This window comes from Protopterus annectens, chromosome 9.part0 (assembly GCF_019279795.1).
Source record: "Protopterus annectens isolate FY-2018-M chromosome 9.part0, PAN1.0, whole genome shotgun sequence".
Taxonomy (NCBI): Eukaryota; Metazoa; Chordata; order Ceratodontiformes; family Protopteridae; genus Protopterus; species Protopterus annectens.
The window spans coordinates 873,103,454-873,122,586 of record NC_056743.1 but is presented as its reverse complement, the minus strand read 5'-3'; the positions used below and the strand labels follow the sequence as shown (position 1 = coordinate 873,122,586).

At 40.6% G+C, this 19,133-nt stretch overlaps 1 protein-coding gene across 5 annotated transcripts in view; it reads left to right on the top strand.

The window, feature by feature from the left end:
* The window catches only part of ARHGEF25 (Rho guanine nucleotide exchange factor 25), a 1,549,554-nt gene that overhangs the window by 1,317,923 nt on the left and 212,498 nt on the right, over positions 1 to 19,133 (top strand). For all 5 annotated transcript variants that reach the window (XM_044083599.1, XM_044083598.1, XM_044083600.1 and 2 more), the window contains one exon: positions 8,310 to 8,402. In XM_044083599.1, coding sequence (XP_043939534.1) covers positions 8,310 to 8,402 — 93 coding nt within the window. The remainder of the gene's footprint in view (positions 1 to 8,309; positions 8,403 to 19,133) is intronic.

Below are 19,133 nucleotides of genomic sequence, written 5' to 3'. Positions count from 1 at the left end.
GTTGTCTGGGTAAGTTAATTGACTGAGGTTTCAAATTATGCAAAAGAAGGTTATGGGAATCAAACATGAGTTTCTTCTTTCGGCTGCTCCCATTAGGCGTCGACACAGTGGATCATTTGTTTCCATTTCTTCCTGTCCTCTACATCTTGCTCTGTCACACCAACCACCTTCATGTCCTCTCTCACCACATCCATGAGCCTTATCTTAGGCCTTCCTCTTTTCCTGTTACCTGGCAGCTTCATCCTTAGCATCTTTTTCCCAATATACTCTGCATCCCTCCTCAGCACATGCCCAAACCAACATATAATCTTGCTTCTCTGGATTTGTCTCCAAACCTTCCAATCTGGGCTGACCCTCTAATATACTTATTCCTAATCCTGTCCATCCTTGTCACACCCAGTGCAAATCTTAACATCTTTAACTCTGCCATGTCCAGCTCTGACTCCCACCTTTTTGTCAATGCCACTGCCTCCAACCCATATAACATAGCTGGTCACACTACCCTCTTGTAGACCTTTCATTTCACTCTTACTGGTACTCATCTGTCACACATCACTCCTGACACTCTTCTCCACCACTCCATCCTGTCTGTACTCTCTTCTTCACCTCTCTTCCACACTCACCATTACTCTGAACTGTTGATCCCAAGTATTTAAACTCATCCACTTTCGCCACCTCTACTCCCTGCATCCTCACCATTCCTCTATCCTCTCTCTCATTCACACACATATATTCTGTCTTAGTCCTGCTGACCTTCATTCCTCTTCTCTCTAGAGCATATCTCCACCTCTCCAGAGTCTCCTCCACCTGTTCCCTACTCTCACTACAGATCACAATGTCATCTGCAAACATCATAGTCCACGGGGACTCCTGTCTGATCTCGTCTGTCAACCTGTCCATCACCATTGCAAATAAGAAAGAGCTGATCCTTGATGCAATCCCACCTTCACCTTAAACGCATGTGTCACTCCCACTGCAGACCTCAGCGCTGTCACACTACCCTCATACATATCCTGTACCACTCCTATATACTTCTCTGACACTCCCGACTTCCTCATAAATACCATGACTCCTCTTTAGGCACCCTGTCGTATGCTTTCTCTAAGTTCACAAAGACACAATGCAACTCCTTGTGACCTTCTCTTTTCTTTTCCATAAACACTCTCAGATCAAACATTGCATCTGTAGTGCTTTCTCCTGGCATGAAACCATACTGCTGATCACTAATCATCACCTCCCTTCTTAACGTAGCTTCCACTACTTTTTCCCATAACTTCATGCTGTGACTGATCAGTTTAATCCCTCTGTAGTTACTACAGCTCTGCACATCACCCTTATTCTTAAAAATCGGTACCAAAACACTTTTTCTGCATGCCTCAGGCATCCTCTCACTTTCCAAGATTTCATTAATCTAATCATAGCAATCTAGTTAAAAACTCCACTGCCATTTCACCTAAGCACCTCCATGCTTCCACGGGTATGTCATCTGGACCAACAGCCTTTCCATTCTTCATTCTCTTCATAGCTATCCTTACTTCCTCCTTGCTAATCCCTGCACTTCATGATTCACTATCTGCACATCATCCAACCTTCTATCCCTCTCATTCTCTTCATTCAGAATCAAACATGAGTTTGCAGGATACAATTCAGGATCTTAACTGTTGTGACATGCTGTCAGTCATTTAGGTACCCTCTGTAAAAGGATTATTTCAGGGGATGATGTTTGTGAGGAAAAATATTTAGGGAATATTAATTCCGGCATTTTTCTCCATATAGTTAGAGATGAGTATGCAAAGGACAGTATATGCAAAGCTCCCAATCAGACCTTGTCAACTGTCTCTGTTTTGGAGGAACTCTCCTATTTTCACACCTGATTTACCCCTGCACAGGATGTCCCTATTTTTGGAGGTACATCCCTGTTTTCATGCTTGATTTACCCATTCACACAGTTTTTGAATCCCCCATCACATGTGATTTTTTTGAAGTTGTCTAGTACATAAAAATGTACTAGTGGCAACAATAAGTTAAAGAAAGAGGACACACATCTCATATCTTCCTGTTTCTGAAGCAAAAAAAAAAAAAAACTTTTTGTGGTAGAATTTTGCAATACAGTTGCACTGTGTTTTACATTTTACATTATCTTTTTGATAATATGCTTATATTTTTCCATTATTTTTGTTCCTTGCTGTTTTTAAATGTTTCTCTGACATATATCCCACAATCCACTCTGCTACAGGCCCCATGAAGGCTCAGTGTCTCTCCAACCTAACACCACTCTTAAGTATTCAACTGCGGTACCACCTTTAACATTCTTGTAAGAAAAGCGCAGTCTGGGTCTGAACTGTCTGCAAACAGCTACAGTTAACTTTGAACCTAACACCACTCTTAAGTATTCAACTGCGGTACCACCTTTAACATTCTTTTAAGTAAAGCGCAGTCCAGGTCTGAACTGTCTGCAAACAGCTACAGTTAACTTTGAACCTAACACCACTCTTAAGTATTCAACTGCGGTACCACCTTTAACATTCTTGTAAGAAAAGCGCAGTCCGGGTCTGAACTGTCTGCAAACAGCTACAGTTAACTTTGAGTATGTGTCTACCTGTTTGAGCCAATATTCATTTTCCCCTGGAGAACACTCTGCTTTGGCTTGTAAGCAGCAGCACCCCCCCCCCCATCACCACACACACACACACACATCTTCCACTTTCTCTTATTGCCTTCTGTTAGCAAATAGTATCCATAACTGATCAATACTGTGTGTTTGTTAATTTAAACTATGACCACAGTAGCCTACTGATACAAGGTTATCCTGTTTTTCCACCTGAGAAATTAAGAAATGACTTACAGTTTCAGAGCAGTCATTGGTCAATTGTGATTGTTTCTTAACACATACTTGTCTTTGCTTTGTGATTGTTTCAAGCCCCCTCATACGAGCAACTAACAGGGTCACTACCCGCTTCGCTCCCCACCCTGCCATCTATTCCCTCCCACCCCCAGTGGTCCCATCTTTATTGCACTCAAACCCCTCCCATCTTTCCAATAGCCAGCCACAGCGCTAAACCAACACTACCTCCTCCATCTTCCCACTACTATCACACCTCCTTAACTAACATGTACAAGCATACCTTTCCTATTCTCACTGCATGCATTCAACTTGCATATCTCACATCCTACCAAAGCTCCATCATTCCCCCACTCAACCACTACCACTGTACTACTACTCACACCACCAGTCATGTCTCACCCACACTCAGCTCCCCTCCCACCAGCTCAAGAACCATCCCTATGCACCCCCCACATATTCTACCAACTATATTACTCAAACATAAAGCATCCCTACAACTTAACATAGTAACCCTCCCACCATACCTATTACCCACAGAGCACAATCATAAAGTTTCCCTTATAAACAAACACATTCAAAAACTGAGAAAACTAATAATCTCATGCATATCAAAACTAGCCCTAAGTGGAGACATCCACCCCAACCCTGGCCCTACCATCTCCAACCCCAATCCTCATAATCAGACTAGAAACCACAACTTCTCCCATATTACAACCAATAGAAAGCCAAGTGACTTCCTTCTACTAAGCCTAAATATTAGAAGTATATCCAACAAAGTCCATGAACTCCATGCCACCATAGACTTGTACTCCCCAGATATAGTCATCCTGACAGAAACCTGGCTAAAACCTCACATTACCAGTGAGCAAATACTCCCTACAGGTTAGGGCATGCTAAGAGTAGACCGGCTAAACAAAAAAGGAGGTGGTGTAGCTATAATATTTAAACAGCATCTAAACATCCATATCTTAAAATCATCAGTTCCACAAATAGGCAATGAATAAATAATATATACCAACCTCAAAATTAACCAAAACAAAACCATCAACATAATTGGATGCTACTTCCCATGTGGCCAAAACATCCCTCCACTAGAAAACCTCATCAGCTGGTCTACCCACCATCTCCCCCAAGAAACTATCATCTTAGGTGATTTCAATATTGACTGGCAATCCTGTTCTGGCAACAATCCAACCCATCATGTACACCTTCATGGCTTCACCCAACTAGTCCAGTCACCAACCAGGATAAATAAAAACTCCAGCAAGCACACTACCCTGGATTGGATACTAGTCAGTAAGAGCCCTCAGTCATATATAACAGGCTGCTTATCAGATAGCCTCAGTGATCACTCCCCAACATTCCTACTAAAAAAAAATATACCTATACCAAGCTAAACCTGTCATCTACCGTCAAATACGTAAAAAACTAAACTTTAACCCACTCACATTCATCTCATCCCTCAAAGAATGTAACTGGCATCCTCTAAAGTACCTCAATCTAGATGACGCAGTTGAATTTTTTAATACTACCTTCCTGAACATCCTTAATTACCATGCCCCCATAAGATTTTCCAGAACCAAAGCACAACCCTCCCCATGGCTACAGAAAACCACTAAGTCAGAAATGAAAAACAGGGATAAAGCCTGGGAGCACTGGCGCAAAACCAAAACCCCCTCAGCTAGACAGAAATTCCTAAAACTACACAATAGAGTCAAAAAGCTAATAAAACAGGACAAATTCCAATACCACCAGTCTGCCCTAGACTCCTCAAAACACAGCCCCAAACAATTCTGGTCCCCCATAAACTCCATCCTCCACCCAGGTAAAGTCAGTACCCCTCCTCCTAACATCCCTCACTCCTCAGAAAATATTGCTACCTCATTCAACGCACACTTCACCCAAACCATACTATCACTAGCTAAACAACACAACCCCCCCTCCCCTTCAACCCACACCTTCAACTAGTAATCTCCCCACTGCCTTCTCTTTTTCTCCTGTACCTACCTCCAACATAAAAAACTCTTAGCTAAACTTAAACCCACCAAATTAGCAGCAGACAACCTCCCAAGTGAATACCTACAAATCGCAGCTGATGCTCTGGCCTACCCAGTATCCATCTTGATTAACCGATCTCTGTCAGAAAGTTACGTTCCCACACTGTGGAAAGTATCACATACAATTCCCCTCCACAAAGGTGGACCCTCCCCAGAACTAACCAATTACTGCCCCATAGCTATTCTCGCTCCACTCTCCAAAATACTAGAGATATGCATACACTCTCAGGTCTCAGGCTGCCTCCTTACTAACAACATCCTTTCCAGTACTCAGCATGGTTTCCGACCAAACCATAGCACCACCACTGCCTTACTCTCCTTTGCTAATACTATCCTTCAGCATAAAAACAATGGCTATCTCTCCTCTGCTACTTTCCTAGACCTGTCTAAAGCATTTGACATGGTCCCACACAAACCACTTATCTCTGACCTCAATAACCTATCCTTCTCACAATCAGTCACCAGCTGGTTTCAGAGTTACCTGTTTGACTGCCAACAGTCCGTTGTATGGCAGAATGACATATCTCCCCAACTACCTGTCTCCACAGGGGTTCCCCAAGGATCCATCCTTGGACCCCTACTGTTCTCTGTTTACACCAATAATCTAGCCTCTTCCACCAAACATGGCACACTCATACAATACGCAGATGACTCGACCATCATCTGCTCAGCCCAGTCCCTACCCAAACTGCAAAAAATCACACAGGAAGCCTTTTCCTCTGTTGAAACATGGTTATCCGATGCCCAGTTAATACTCAACCCAAACAAAACTAAACTACTCATCTTCCAACCCACCAAACATACTCAAAACAACTCTCACTTTAACATCACAGCAAAAGACAACACCACTATATACCCAACTGAACACACCAAATTGCTAGGAGTGGAAATAGACAATAAACTAAAATTTGACATTCACATATCCATGACCATAAAAAAAGTCCACAAAAAACTAGGAGCATTATACAGAAATAAGCAATTTCTCACCAAAGCAGCAAAGATTTCAATAGCAAATTCCAACCTTATCTCCACCCTACTTTATGCCTCTCCAATATATACCAACCTAAGGCAATGTGATCTAAACAAGCTAGAGACCTGCTACAACAAAATCGCCAAATTCGCCACAGGGCATCCTACCGTAGTCACCACTCTCTCTCACTTGCTGAACTGGGCTGGCTTGAACTCCCTCACCTCCTTCAATGGTATCAACTCTCACTCACCCACAAATTAGTAAACCATCCACTAAATGTCCCATCCCTCCAGAATCTACTCCAACCCTATCGCACCACCAGACCACTAAGGTCCAGCAACAAAAATCACTTGCAGATCACTAAAGCCAATAACTCTGCTGGTGAAGCACTATTCTCTTGCGCCATAGCCAAATTATGGAACACACTCCCACCCACAATTACCTCCGTACCATCATGCACCCACTTCAAAACTTTACTAAAAGTGCACCTAAAAACATGCTGGCTATGCCCTTGCAACTCCCACTCTAATATCATCCACCCCATCCAACTACTACCTTTCTTTCCACTCCACTAACTACCTTGATGATAGCAAGCTCAGATGCTCATAAGCCTAGTACTTAACATACAGCAGGAACTTCTCATTGTAACATTTGTTAATGTCTGTTATGTACTTCACAGATAAAGATTCTAGTTATCTACTGATGTACTATGTTCTTCATCTGTAAATATGTTGTAAGTAATTGCTATGTTAAATTGTTAATCACTATGTAATCCAATGTAACTACTGTCTGTTTATTTTACTGTGGAGCTTTTCTCCCCGGGCCTCCGCTGAAAATGGACCTACATCCAGTTGGACACTCCCGGTCAACAAATTTAAATAAATAAATAAATAAATAAATAAATAAAATAAATAAATAAAATTCCTACTGAAAGTAGGAAAAGTTATGTGTTATTTGGTATTCAGATGTTATGCTAATTAGATTCCCAGTTTTTAGCTGATTGCTCTTAGATTTCAGGGGCCTTTGTTCCTGTTTATAATGTCTGCAGTTTGAAAGGTATGCACCCAATCCCTTTTTCATAAGTCAGAGATATAGGTTATAAAAAATAAATGCTGCATGGAGAAAGGACATGTGCAGTCTTGATGTACACTTAGATGACTGCTAGGAGAACAACCTTAGAACTATTCCTGAATTAGCTCATGGCAGTTGCTTTAATATTTGGCAGTATTACCTACATTTTTCTCCCCATAATTTTGTAGCAAAGTACAACTTTACTGAGGCGCACACAAAATGTTGAGTCAGAGACAGCTTAAAGGTGTATTTATAGTGTGAACACGCATAAGGCATATTCCATTTAAAGGTATGTTTTTAGTGTCGCTACACTGCCACCAAAAATTCTCAAAAAAATGTGTTGCTCTTTAAGACTTGATCTGAGGCAGAATACTTCTTTTCATACAGATATCCAAGTATGCTAATCTATTTTTTAATGTCTACCCAGAGATTAGTTTCTTGTTGATTGTGCTGTATAAGATAGCTGACCACAAGTGATTATTCAAACAATACTGATGATATGATTTCATTTAAAATAATGACTTATGCTATTTCTGCCTGCCAAACATAGATTTTATATAGTTTATTTTATATGAATATGTTCTGCTGTAGTAAGTTAGTGTTTTATTGACATTTCTATTTGCATCACAACATAAAATGAATTATGTACCTCAGAGCATTTTGTACTTGATCTCTCATAATATATTTGGGCTGTTGTTTAATAAAAAGTTTTGTAAACTTTTTATTAAGCCATTTCCAAAATCCCTAATGTCAGGCTAGGGTTAGCATCTGGGTGCATCTGTGGGCTTTAATGGATGCATCCTGTGCATGTGTAGACATGTGTCCATTCATGTATATAGATGCATCCCTTCACTATGACTACAGTGATGTCACTGAGGAATACACTAAATTCATGTGGTCTGTTTTCAATCATGAGTTTATGAAGCTTTTTGTTAAGAAATCAGCCACTTAAATTAGGAACGTGGTGGAGGAAAGTGCTTTGTGGTGTGTAAACAGTCATATGCTATGGTGCATAAAAGTAGGTAACAGACATGAATAGAGCACTTAAACATGTAACAAGGACAGAAGTGCAAAGTGCTGTACCCACATTTTAAAAGAATGTGCAGGAGACCGTGTTTCCCATCATCTGTTTTGGATAATGCTGCAGTGATTACAGAATTATTTGCGCATCTGAGACTTTCTTCTGTATTATCTTCATTATTGGTACATAGTAATTTAACCTACTACTTTACTGACATTAAGGAATGTGATAGAATGCTGTATCTTATTTAATTGTTTCCTTATTTAAAATGTTTTATTCAGTTTCTTGAGTCTGATCAGTTTGTCTTAAACACCAACTAATGTTTACTGTTATTGCTTTTTCCAGGAGCTGAAACAGCAGCTAGGCCACAGACTGCAGCTCAACGATTTGCTTATCAAGCCAGTGCAGAGGATTATGAAGTACCAGTTACTTTTAAAAGTGCGTACGTATGTTCCTCATCTGCCTTGTCAGCTTTCTCCCAGCAGTGCATCATCTTTTGACATTTGTTAACTTTCATGGTTTTACTGTGTTCTCCCATGTGTCCTATGGGTGACTTATCAGAGGTGTGTGTGTTGTCCAGCAACCTTCAACTGCAGCCAGTCTGGTCACATAGTCTTAGAGCTTGTGAAGATATGTATCATGACCTTCCTTCAGTGATGTACAGCAGAACAACAATGTAGTTAAGATATAAGAATAACCTACATTTTGCAGATTTGAGTTTGAAGCTCACAATATCTGTTTGCATACTGCATTAGCTAAGCACATAGAAGAAAGCCGAGCAAATAACGACTGAATTTAGAAGTTCAGTAGTCTACCTTTACCAAGGCCTTCACTCCTGTAACAGTGGAACTGCTTCAGAAAAAGAAGTTCCAAAGAAGGCTCTGAATTACTTGGTCAAACTCAACTGCACAAAGTAGCTACACCAACACTGTAGTAGTTTACTCTGTAGACAGAACAGGCTTTGTCTACCAGGAATATCAGTGGGCAAAACTAATAGACAAGAGAGTCAGACCTGCAGCTGAAGTTTGAAGAAACTGCTCTCTTTGACTCTTGAAGCCTGTTTGAGTCATGCACTAATTGTAAGCAATTTACGCAGAGTTGCAGGATGTTTATACTTAGCATCCCTTTTGGTGAATTACTGGCAGCCATTTTAGTTTACAATTGCTTATAACTACTGTTTGTGGCTAAACTCACTGTCCCATTACTAACTGTTGTGATTTCCTGCCTGCAGGAGGCTGAAGCTGGCCTGAATACATTTCCTCTCGGCCAAGCAGCTGCCTTCCCTTTATTGCCAGGATGTTGGTAGCATACGTAGTCATCCTTCTCCACCTACAAGTCTTCCCAGCTATAGTCTGATGAACATCTCACACAGTATCTTTGTGTCCTCAGTCTTTTGGGAACATTTTTTTCTGTAGTATTATAATTTTTAGATATCAGAGAAAATAACTGTTGTAAGTGTGGGAAACAAATTCCAGACTGAAATTTCCAGTTGTTTTCCCTTTTTGCCTGGGTCCAGAGCTTAACATGCCCAACTGTCCCCAATGTACATACTTTAACCAAATAATTATTAAGTGTATGGGTCAGTCTTTAAAAAAGTACTTGCATCAGAGGTGGCATGGTTGGCATAGGCCTGAGATGGGTTCCTCTGTTCCAAACTTCCTAAGAAATAGGAGGGGAAGCATATGAAGGAGAAAAATACTTGAGAGGCTGGCAACTCTGTTTCAGTGTCTGAGAGCCCCATTAGCTTAAAGTCATGTATAGCACTAAAGCACTTTTGCATCTCCTGCATTTGATGAATTGTGCAGGTGAGGTTTCTGGTGTGACCTCTCTGGAGATTGCCACATCTTTAGTAAGACAGGAGGTTGTGGAGGACAAGACTCAGGTTGTGGACACCTGCTGAGTGAGGGAGGCTTCTATGATCTACTGCTATACACTGCTTGTAGGTGGAGGCTTCAAACAGACCTTCACACACAGACTTCAGCAGTGCCTCTCTCTCTTGGTCATCCAGACCTTGTGCTTGTTTCAGCCTCAGCTGTCTTGGTTCTCACCCTGGTACAGGATTTTATGGATTTACAGGAGTTCAGAGGTCAAGCCAGGATTTTAATGAGCTTACTTGAGGGACTTCCTTAAAGGAGCAAACCATCTCCCAGGAGAAAAGATAAAAGGTGCTCCAGATTCAGTGATTAGCCTATAAAAGCCTATGCATCCCAGTGTCCCTCATCCCCTAAGAGACTCAGATTTTGAAGATATCCACCTGGACTCAGATTTTGAAGATGACCTCCTTCCCTCAATTCCCCTGAAAGATCGTCCCTCTCCTTCTGAATCCAGATAGAAGTGTTATATCAACCTCAGCATCATCACTTGGCTTAGAATTGAATCAGGTATAGGGAGCTTTAAGAAGGAATCCTTCTGGAATTGAATTGGATGATGTATATCTGATGGGAATCAGGAACCCCATCCCATTCATGAATCTCCAACCCATGCCTTCTGTAATCCCCATTCTTGGGAATCTCCCCATCTGTAGAAGATCTGTGTGAGAAGCAGTCTGTGCAGTCTTGAATTCCAGTGAGTCCAGTGCCTCTTCTTCCAGAATGAGTGAGTAAATTGGAATCCTGAAGAAAGGAAAAAGGACCAAGAAGAAACACTGTACACACAAGACACATTGGGTTGCAGGGCACTTTCAGTGAATTAGCTACTATAGTAGAAAAGCTTACATGCATCCACACTTAAGGCTAAGTGGCTAAACAACTCACAGTTGCCAACAGAATTAGCAAGACTTAGCCAACAGTGGATTTTAGAAAAGAAGGCATAGTATGAAGCATGCATTAGGGCACACATTAGGGGCATGCTAATGCAGCTAAAAGAAATGTAGAAATGCCTGGTTTAAGGCATTATATCAGGCAGAGCTAGTCATGCAGGGAACCTAGAGGAGGGTAATGCAAGGAAACATGCCTATACTGAAAGGGATGAGAATTTAGAGTATTGATAGGCTGAGCCCCAGATGAATTAAAAAAAAAATTTCATGGAGCTCCTAGATTTTTGTAAAGATAGAAATATATTTAAACCAAATTACCAAAGATATATAAAAATCTATTACCAGAAAGCACAGAAAGCTAAAAAAAAATATTTACACTAAAGTTACTAAAAGCTGCAAAGGGAGTACTTAGAAAAGTGCTGTGGCCCAGTAAAGGACTAACAGGGACCAGACCCACTCCCCATCTCCCAACTCTTCCTTCCCCCTCAAGACATCTCATCCCATCCCTTCTATAGCATTGACTCTAAATAAAAAAAGTGCAAATAATCATGTAGTAGAGATAATATATCCTTGTGATATTCAAAAATAGCATTGTTTAATTTTTAGTAGGAATGGCCTTTAGTCTTGGCATTGAATAAGTATACGGTGACACCAGGGGCCTGGACATTAGTCTTGGCATTGCCTACAGATACAGACGGGAGGGACAGGGGCTCTCCTGAGGTACTGCTTTGGTGACTCTGGTATGCTGACAGGGAAGGTCTCACCAATCCTAACTTTTGGTCCCAGTTTCCTTTATTTGTCAACCCATTGAATTGGTTATATAGTATTATTGATTTAGTTTGTCAACAATACCTGAATGGGGTATTGTATCAAACATCTTAGCCAGGTCTTTGTAGGTGGTATGCATGCAGGTTTGTTTCGATGATCTTGTAGTGGACACCTCTCAAAGAAATCTTGCAGGTTAAGTAGGATGATCTTCCTTCGAAATCTAAAAGGGGATGGGTGATAGTTAGTAAGTTGCCAATGTCTTTGTTTGGATGGGTCCCAAATGTATTAATTCCATGTTTTTAAGATTTCCAAGATCAGACTAAAGGGTTTGTAGTTTCTGGGAGTCAGATGATGGTACACCTTTATGAATAGGGATAACCATTGCAGTCCTCCTCATAGGGGTACATAGCCAGTTTTGGATTCCGTTTTAAGCTGGATGGGGTAAATCCTGACTAAGTGGTGCTGTTTAGGAGGGTCCCAAGAAGCTGTTAGTGCATCCCCAAAGATTGGAGAATGACCTGCTGGCCTTAGCATAGTGCTACAATGACCTGCTTCCTTGAGGTTGCTAGGGAGTGTTAGTAGGGGAAGGGAGTAAAGAGGTGAAAAGGAGGTTAAGTTAGTAATAATTTTTTGTCATTGTAACAGTTTTCACTCGTCCTGTACCTGCTAAGAAGCTGAAATTTTACCACCAGTCACCACTGCGGCTGTTGTGCTGCGTTAAGAGGGTTCAGATAAGTCGTAGAAGGTCTAGGTTGTGGTCTTAGCCCTAGGAGGCTATTTTGTCATTTATTCAGATTAGTTGCATTTATTTTATTTAGGTTTCTGCTTAGTTATATAGTGAGGTCTTGTTATTACTATGAGTTGGAGTTTTTTGATTTTGGCCATGACTTTTTTGCTGCTCTGTCTGAGTTGGGTTAGGTTTTGTTTTGTGTGGTTTTTTTTTTGGATTTATTCTTGGGAGCACAGCAGCAGCAGGCAACAGCCATGTACATGTTTGTACATGTGAACAATAATTCTTTAGTCTGCAGCTCTGCTATCGGGTTCGGAGTCTGGAGAGACATTCAGTTTTTAACAGGATATAGTATACAGTTGATATAGATATGTTTAAGCTAGTTCCTGTGTTTTGCAGGGTTTGCTATGATTTTTTTGATCAAAGGGGACAGCTAGGTGATCTGACTTCAGCTTTTCTGAGGAGGACAGGGTACAGGGGATCACAGCTCTCTCCCATATAGAGTACTAGGTCCATCCATTATGTTTTTGATGTTTGAGTTGTGTATATACTATAATATCAAGGGTATTTGTGTTAATAAAGTTGAGGAAATGTGCAAGTTGGAGGCTATGTATGTTTCCCAGTCTATAAAGGTCAATTGAATTCACTCACCTACAGTAGGTATGGTTGGTTGGTCCCTCCAGTCCAGTAGTAAGTCTAGGTACGAGTTATGGCATCCTTGGGACATAGATGGTGACCTACAGTTAACTAGAATATGGTAAAGGACTTTAACTATAGTAGTTTGCATGTGGATAAACTCCAGAACATCATCTTGTTTAACCAACCCAGAGGTATACTTATTGCTAATGTAGATCGAGGCATCTCCACCTTTAATCACTGTCTGTGGTCTAAATGGATAAAATGTGATGGTGATGCACTGCTGTTCGCTTCTGCAGTTTTTACTTTCTGCATGGATAATATCTATGATATATCTATACCAGATCATACTGTCCAGAGGAGATCTTGATTGTAGGTGAATTTCTTGTAAAGGCTCCTAGCATTGAGGAGTAAACTACCTTTCCTTCCTTTGTTATTTATTTATAGAGTAAATGGTTTTTCCAGTTGGCATTAAAGGGTGTAAGGGTAAGGGGTGGATTTTAGCCAATATCCAAAAGCCCAGATGGGGGAGGTGCAGATCATCCTTGACAAAGAACATGGTCTGTTAACCATGTCCTCCCATACTGACAAATATTGAATCCCCTGGAATGACACCAGAAACTAAGCCAACTGTTAAAGGCAATCATTTTTTTTGTACTGTGGCATCATCCTTGGTGAAGGTAGAATGCTGTTCAATGCAAGGCACATACCTTTCTGGGACACATATTTAGAGAGCTCCATAATGTCTTTCTTCATATAGTCCATTGAGGTACATTTACACCCACATGGACTATGATAGGCTAATGCTGGTGCCTGTGGTGCATTGACTTGACTGCACATGTAACATGGCAGGACTGGGATACAAATGTAACATGGCAGATCCTGGCTCCTGGTAAGCAACAAACCATTATCCTCCCCTTGCCAGTCTTGTAAGTGAGGCACCTGTATGTCATACATTGGAGTCCCCTATGATAAGAGTCCTGGGGGAAGTGTTTGTTTGCCTTATGGGCTTCGTTCTTGTGGGCCCATTGGGTGTTGGCATATGTGTAGTGCTTTGTGTTGCTTTTGGTGTAGACATTAGAGTTTGCTGAGGATAGACATTGCTATGTATAGGCTTAGGAGGCCTGTGATGTTTGGGAAAATTGTATTTTAGTGCTTCAGCATAAGATGATCTATACGTGGGGTAAACGCTATGTGGGTGAATGTAGTGTGTGTGTGTTCTTAACAACTTTGTTTTTAAGAGACCTTTTTGCATCTGAATAAATTGTGCATGTACATCTCTCACATACTGTGTTATTTTATTTATTTTTATTTATTTTACATTTGTTTACTGGGATAGTCTGACTGGATACATGTCCATTTTCAGAGGACTCGGGAGAAAAGCTCCACATAGTCATACTTACATAGATTACTCAGAAGTTAGAAAACAATACTAAAAAGGTGATTATATACAGTGGCTTATGCAGAAGTTAGGAAACATTTATAAAAAACAAAGTGATTATGTACAAGGCTTAGTAGTGTCCCCAAGCAGGGACTCACAGTTCTCATGGACAGACATAATTAAAAGTAAGAGACATCAGATTAGAAGCAGAGCTTGGTGACGTAGTTACATGTTATGATAATTTTAGATTATGGTATAAGTTTATAACTTAATCAGGGTTGGTACATGGGCATAGCCAATTCACTTTGAGATACTGTTTGAGGTTTGTTTTGAAGAGACTTTTGCAGGATTGTAGAGTTATATAGCTTGGCAATGAATTTCAGGTTTTGCCGATGAAGTTAGCAAACAGGGATTCACCAGCAGAGTTATTAGCTTTGTGGGTTTGGACCAGTAGTTTATCATCTGACTGTAGGGATCTCAGGTTGCTATATGGCTTAATAATATTTTTAAGTGAGGGGGTCTCCTCAGGGTAGTACAGAATTTTGTGAGCTATTAAGAGTTGATTGAAATGAATTAAGTCAGGCAGTTCTAGCCACTCTAGTTGTTTAAGGTTCTGGCAGTGGTGGGTTCTCTAGGTGGAGCCAGTGGCGAATCTGGCAATATGATTGTAGCTATGGGACAGCATATCTAGTTCAGATTTGTTGAGGTTTGAGAGTAAAGGCAAGGCATATAAAAGAGTAGAGAGTAGGTGTGATCAGGCGATTGCAGTCCTGGCTAGTGGGGTTAAAAATGTCTTGTTTCTATATAGTGAGCCAAGCTTCTTATTGATGGTCTATATGGTTTTTGTTGACATGTAGGTAAAATTTGAGATTATTGTCTATGATAACCCCTAGCAGTTTGGTGTGATGATCTGGAGAAATAGAGGTGCCATTATTAGATGTGACAGAGAATGAAAGTGTGGTAGATCTACTAGTGGCGGAGAAGAGTAGAGGAGTTTAGTTTTATAGGGGTTCAGTAGTAGTCGTTGGTTGATGAGCCAGTTCTCGATAATGCTGAATGTATTTTGGGTTAAGCTTTGCAGTTCGGGTGGGGAGGCGGCTGAGCAGATCAGAGTGGAATCATCTGCATATTGAATACATGTAGCTTTAGGGATAGCAGTGTGAAGGTTGTTGATAAAAATAGAGAATAGTAGTGGACCTAGTATGGACCCTTGAGGACTAATCATTACATTATGGCACTTCCAGGCCAGTCTGCTCAGAACTAAGGGTCTGATTGTTTTTTCCTCCAACCCACCCTGTTGGCATTGTGTTCTTAAACCAAGTGTACCTAATGTTGCCTGTCTGTTATGATAATTTGGCAACATAGTTTCCTGTCTTTCCTCCTGTTGAGTGACTGTTGCAGTAAGCACATAAGCATCATTTGCAAAGACTCTTCCCCTTAAACTATTCACCAGGCTAAAAAACCTTTGATAAAATTGCTTGATATTGAGTGCGCTGATTTTGCTTGCACTGATTTTAGTATTAAATTAGTGAGATTTTAATATAATAAATTTGCTAGTTCCTGCTGGTGGCAGAAGAAAGTTTCCTGGTTAATTGTTTTGTGTAGAACAGTAAATAAGCAGTAGCAAGTCCAACCAGGCATTATCCTAAGAGCCCACTCCAAGCAGTTATAGTTATATTTGCCACCAGAGTTATTCCTGTCAGTATCATGGACCAGCACTTTGCTCCAACTTCTCTAGCCAGCCTGATTGAGATGGGTGTCTTGAGTGTAAGAACTGTCTCGTGCTGTCTGATGATCATCCATTACTCCAACAGCATAACACTGTGTGTGCGATGTAAATATGTAATGCCCTTGGAGGCAAACAACTCACACACAGTAAACTCAGACACCAAAATTGTCAGCATTACACCACATATCACAACTCTCCAAGGCCAACACAATACACATAATCCATTATATGGTAAGGTTCTAAAGATAAACTTGCCTAAACCTCAAAGACCTCCAAAACACAACATAGACACAAAGTACAATCAACAACTTAAGTCTACCCTCTCACATAGCACAAGGAGTCCCAAAGTTATGGGTGCTGAGCAAGTAAGGCAAAAACTGACCTAGCCAAGCATTATTGTTATAGGTGACTCCATTGTACGACTTACAGATGTACCTGTTACCAGGCTGAGTAAGGAAAGAGTGATGGGAAGTTGCTTGATTGTTGCCAGAATCCATCAGATCACCATAGACTCAAGTCCTTGAATAACAAATACTAGTGTAACTGTCATAATTCATGGCGGTGTCAGTGACTTGTGGTGTACCTTTGTAGACTATATGAAGAGAGACACGATGGAGCTCTCTGACTGTGTGTCCAAGGCAGGTATGAGCCTAGAACAGAGCAGCATTCTACCTTCTCCAAGTATTTTGCTGCAATGTATGCAAAAAGAAATAATTGACTTTAATAATAAGCTTAGTTTTTGGTCCCATTTAAAGGGGTTCAGTATTTGTCAGCCAGGGAGAATATGATCAACAGACCACACTGGTTCTCTAGGGATGGTCTGCATCTGTTCCTTCTAGGTTTTTAATTACTGACATAGACATTTTCCATCCCATAGTGCTTTTCTTCTGCGATGCCAACCTGATAAACTTAGCAATGTAACAAAACAAGCAAAGGAAAATATGAAAGTGTTACTGATCAGTGCTAGGAGCCTACTCTGTACAAGCCCTTCTCGCCCTGGAGGACAATGATATCTGTGTACTGAGTGAGACAGAGAGCACTGCAGCTGTGTAGGGCTGTAATGCCTTCCACATGTTTAGACCCGCTACTACGCATGAGGAAAAAAAAAGTGGAAGTGTCTCCGTCTTCATCCAGAAGAGACTCACATCAAGGCTAGTAAAGCAGCATGATGCACTAGAGTGTCATGTCCAAATAACCATCAGAAAGGTCCAGTACCATATATTAGTGTCCTATAGAATTTCCTTTATGACCCAAGAAAATCACAATTCCTATATACAGCAACTAAAATCGCTCAATATTAAACCCAATACCATTTTCCTAGCTGATTTAAACTATCTAGCTGTAGACTGGGAAACCTACACCACCAGCAGAGAGATTCTTGAATATGTCAATACAAATGCCCTGGAACAATTAGTCAGAAAACCCACTAGGGAATATAAACATCTTGGATCTTGTCCTTATTAACATGGAGGCATCTTGTACCATCCCTTGCATATCTTTGTTACTTGTTAGGTTTGACCAGAGAGCCATCTCCTTTGAAATAAAATTGAAAACAGAGATCACTTCCAACCAAGGTACATTTAGAAATTTTTTTAAGACAACTACCTTATCCTAAATGATTCATTGGCAAGCTGCAAATCTCCAACAAACCCAGTTAACTCCACTGAGTATGAGAAAATGTATGTCACCACATTATACCAGCATATAAACAGCATAGATGCAGCTGTACACTGTAGGAACAAGTACAGGGAAACCCCCAGAAACAAATCCACATGTTGGAACCATAATATCAACACGAATTACAATAAAAGGAAAAAGATGTGACCAAAAGTAAGAGGAAAGATTCCGAAAATTGTACAGTCCCCGTTATTGAAATAAACAAATGACACAGGAGCTTAATAAAATCCAGCAAAGCCAAGTTTGAGTTTAAATAAAAGAGCTACCCAAGCCAAAGACAATTACAAGGCCTTTTTTAGTTATTTTCCTAATCTCAAAAAGTATAAAACAGCAATGCACTGAGCTGATTGTGAACAATATTACCTACACTGTGGCTGAAGATGTAGCAAACCTACTGACAGATAAATTTAGCTCAAACTTTAATGCTCTCTTCCCCCCATGATGTACCTGAAACTGACTTGCCACCAAATCACCATCGTCATCATCATCAATTGACACCAAATCCTAAAAGTGCTAAAAATACTGAATTGGTGGGATCTGACAATATCCCAGGATGCATCTTAAATAACATGAAGCACATTTTAGCAACACCTCTAACAACACTGTTCAACCTCCGCCCCCGTACAGGTTTTGTATCTAGCAAATGGAGACTATCGACACTTATTCCTCTGCATAGGGAAGGACCTTCCACAGGCCTAGGTAATTATAGACCCATAAGTCTGACTAGTTTCATATGAAAAGCTATGGAAAGACTTATCATGGAACTTATCAATAATGACATAAGGAACTTCCAAACACTGGACCTGTCTCAGTTTGGGTTCATCAGGCGCAAATGATGCTTACTCAACCTAGTGGACATTTTTGAAACATTCACCAAAGCAATGGAGGAAGGCAAAATGGTAAACGCAAAATATTTCAACTTAGCCAACATTTTTGATACAATCCCCATTCAGGCATAGTAAACAAGCTAAATAAACTTGGCAGAAACACCCTGTGTCACCCACAGGATTGCCAACTGGCTTACAGTAGGGTGCAGGTTATTAAAATAGGGGAAATTATCTCTACGTAGAGACCACTCCCCACTGGGGTCACCCAAGGTTCTATGCTGGGACCTCTCCTGTTTTGCATCTACTTTTCTGAAGTGAAAACCATTACCAAAGGGCTCCGGCTGACTAAGTTTGCAGATGTCTGCAAGGTAGGAGCAGTCATTGAAGCTAAAAACAACTTAACCATCCTGCAGGAAGGCTTGACCCAAATAAACTAGTGCCAAAGTCATGGAATGAAACTGAATGCCAAAAATACATTATTGTGTCTTTTGGGAAGTCATCTGCCCCAGGGAAATACCACATTGACAATATACCCCTAAGAGTTGACCCAATTGCTTGGGATTTGTGAACTTATGTGAACAGTGACCTAACTTTCTTATGACAATGAACACATGTTGGTTGAAAGTCCTTCTATATTGCACAGCTTATAAAAAATAGGGATTGTGT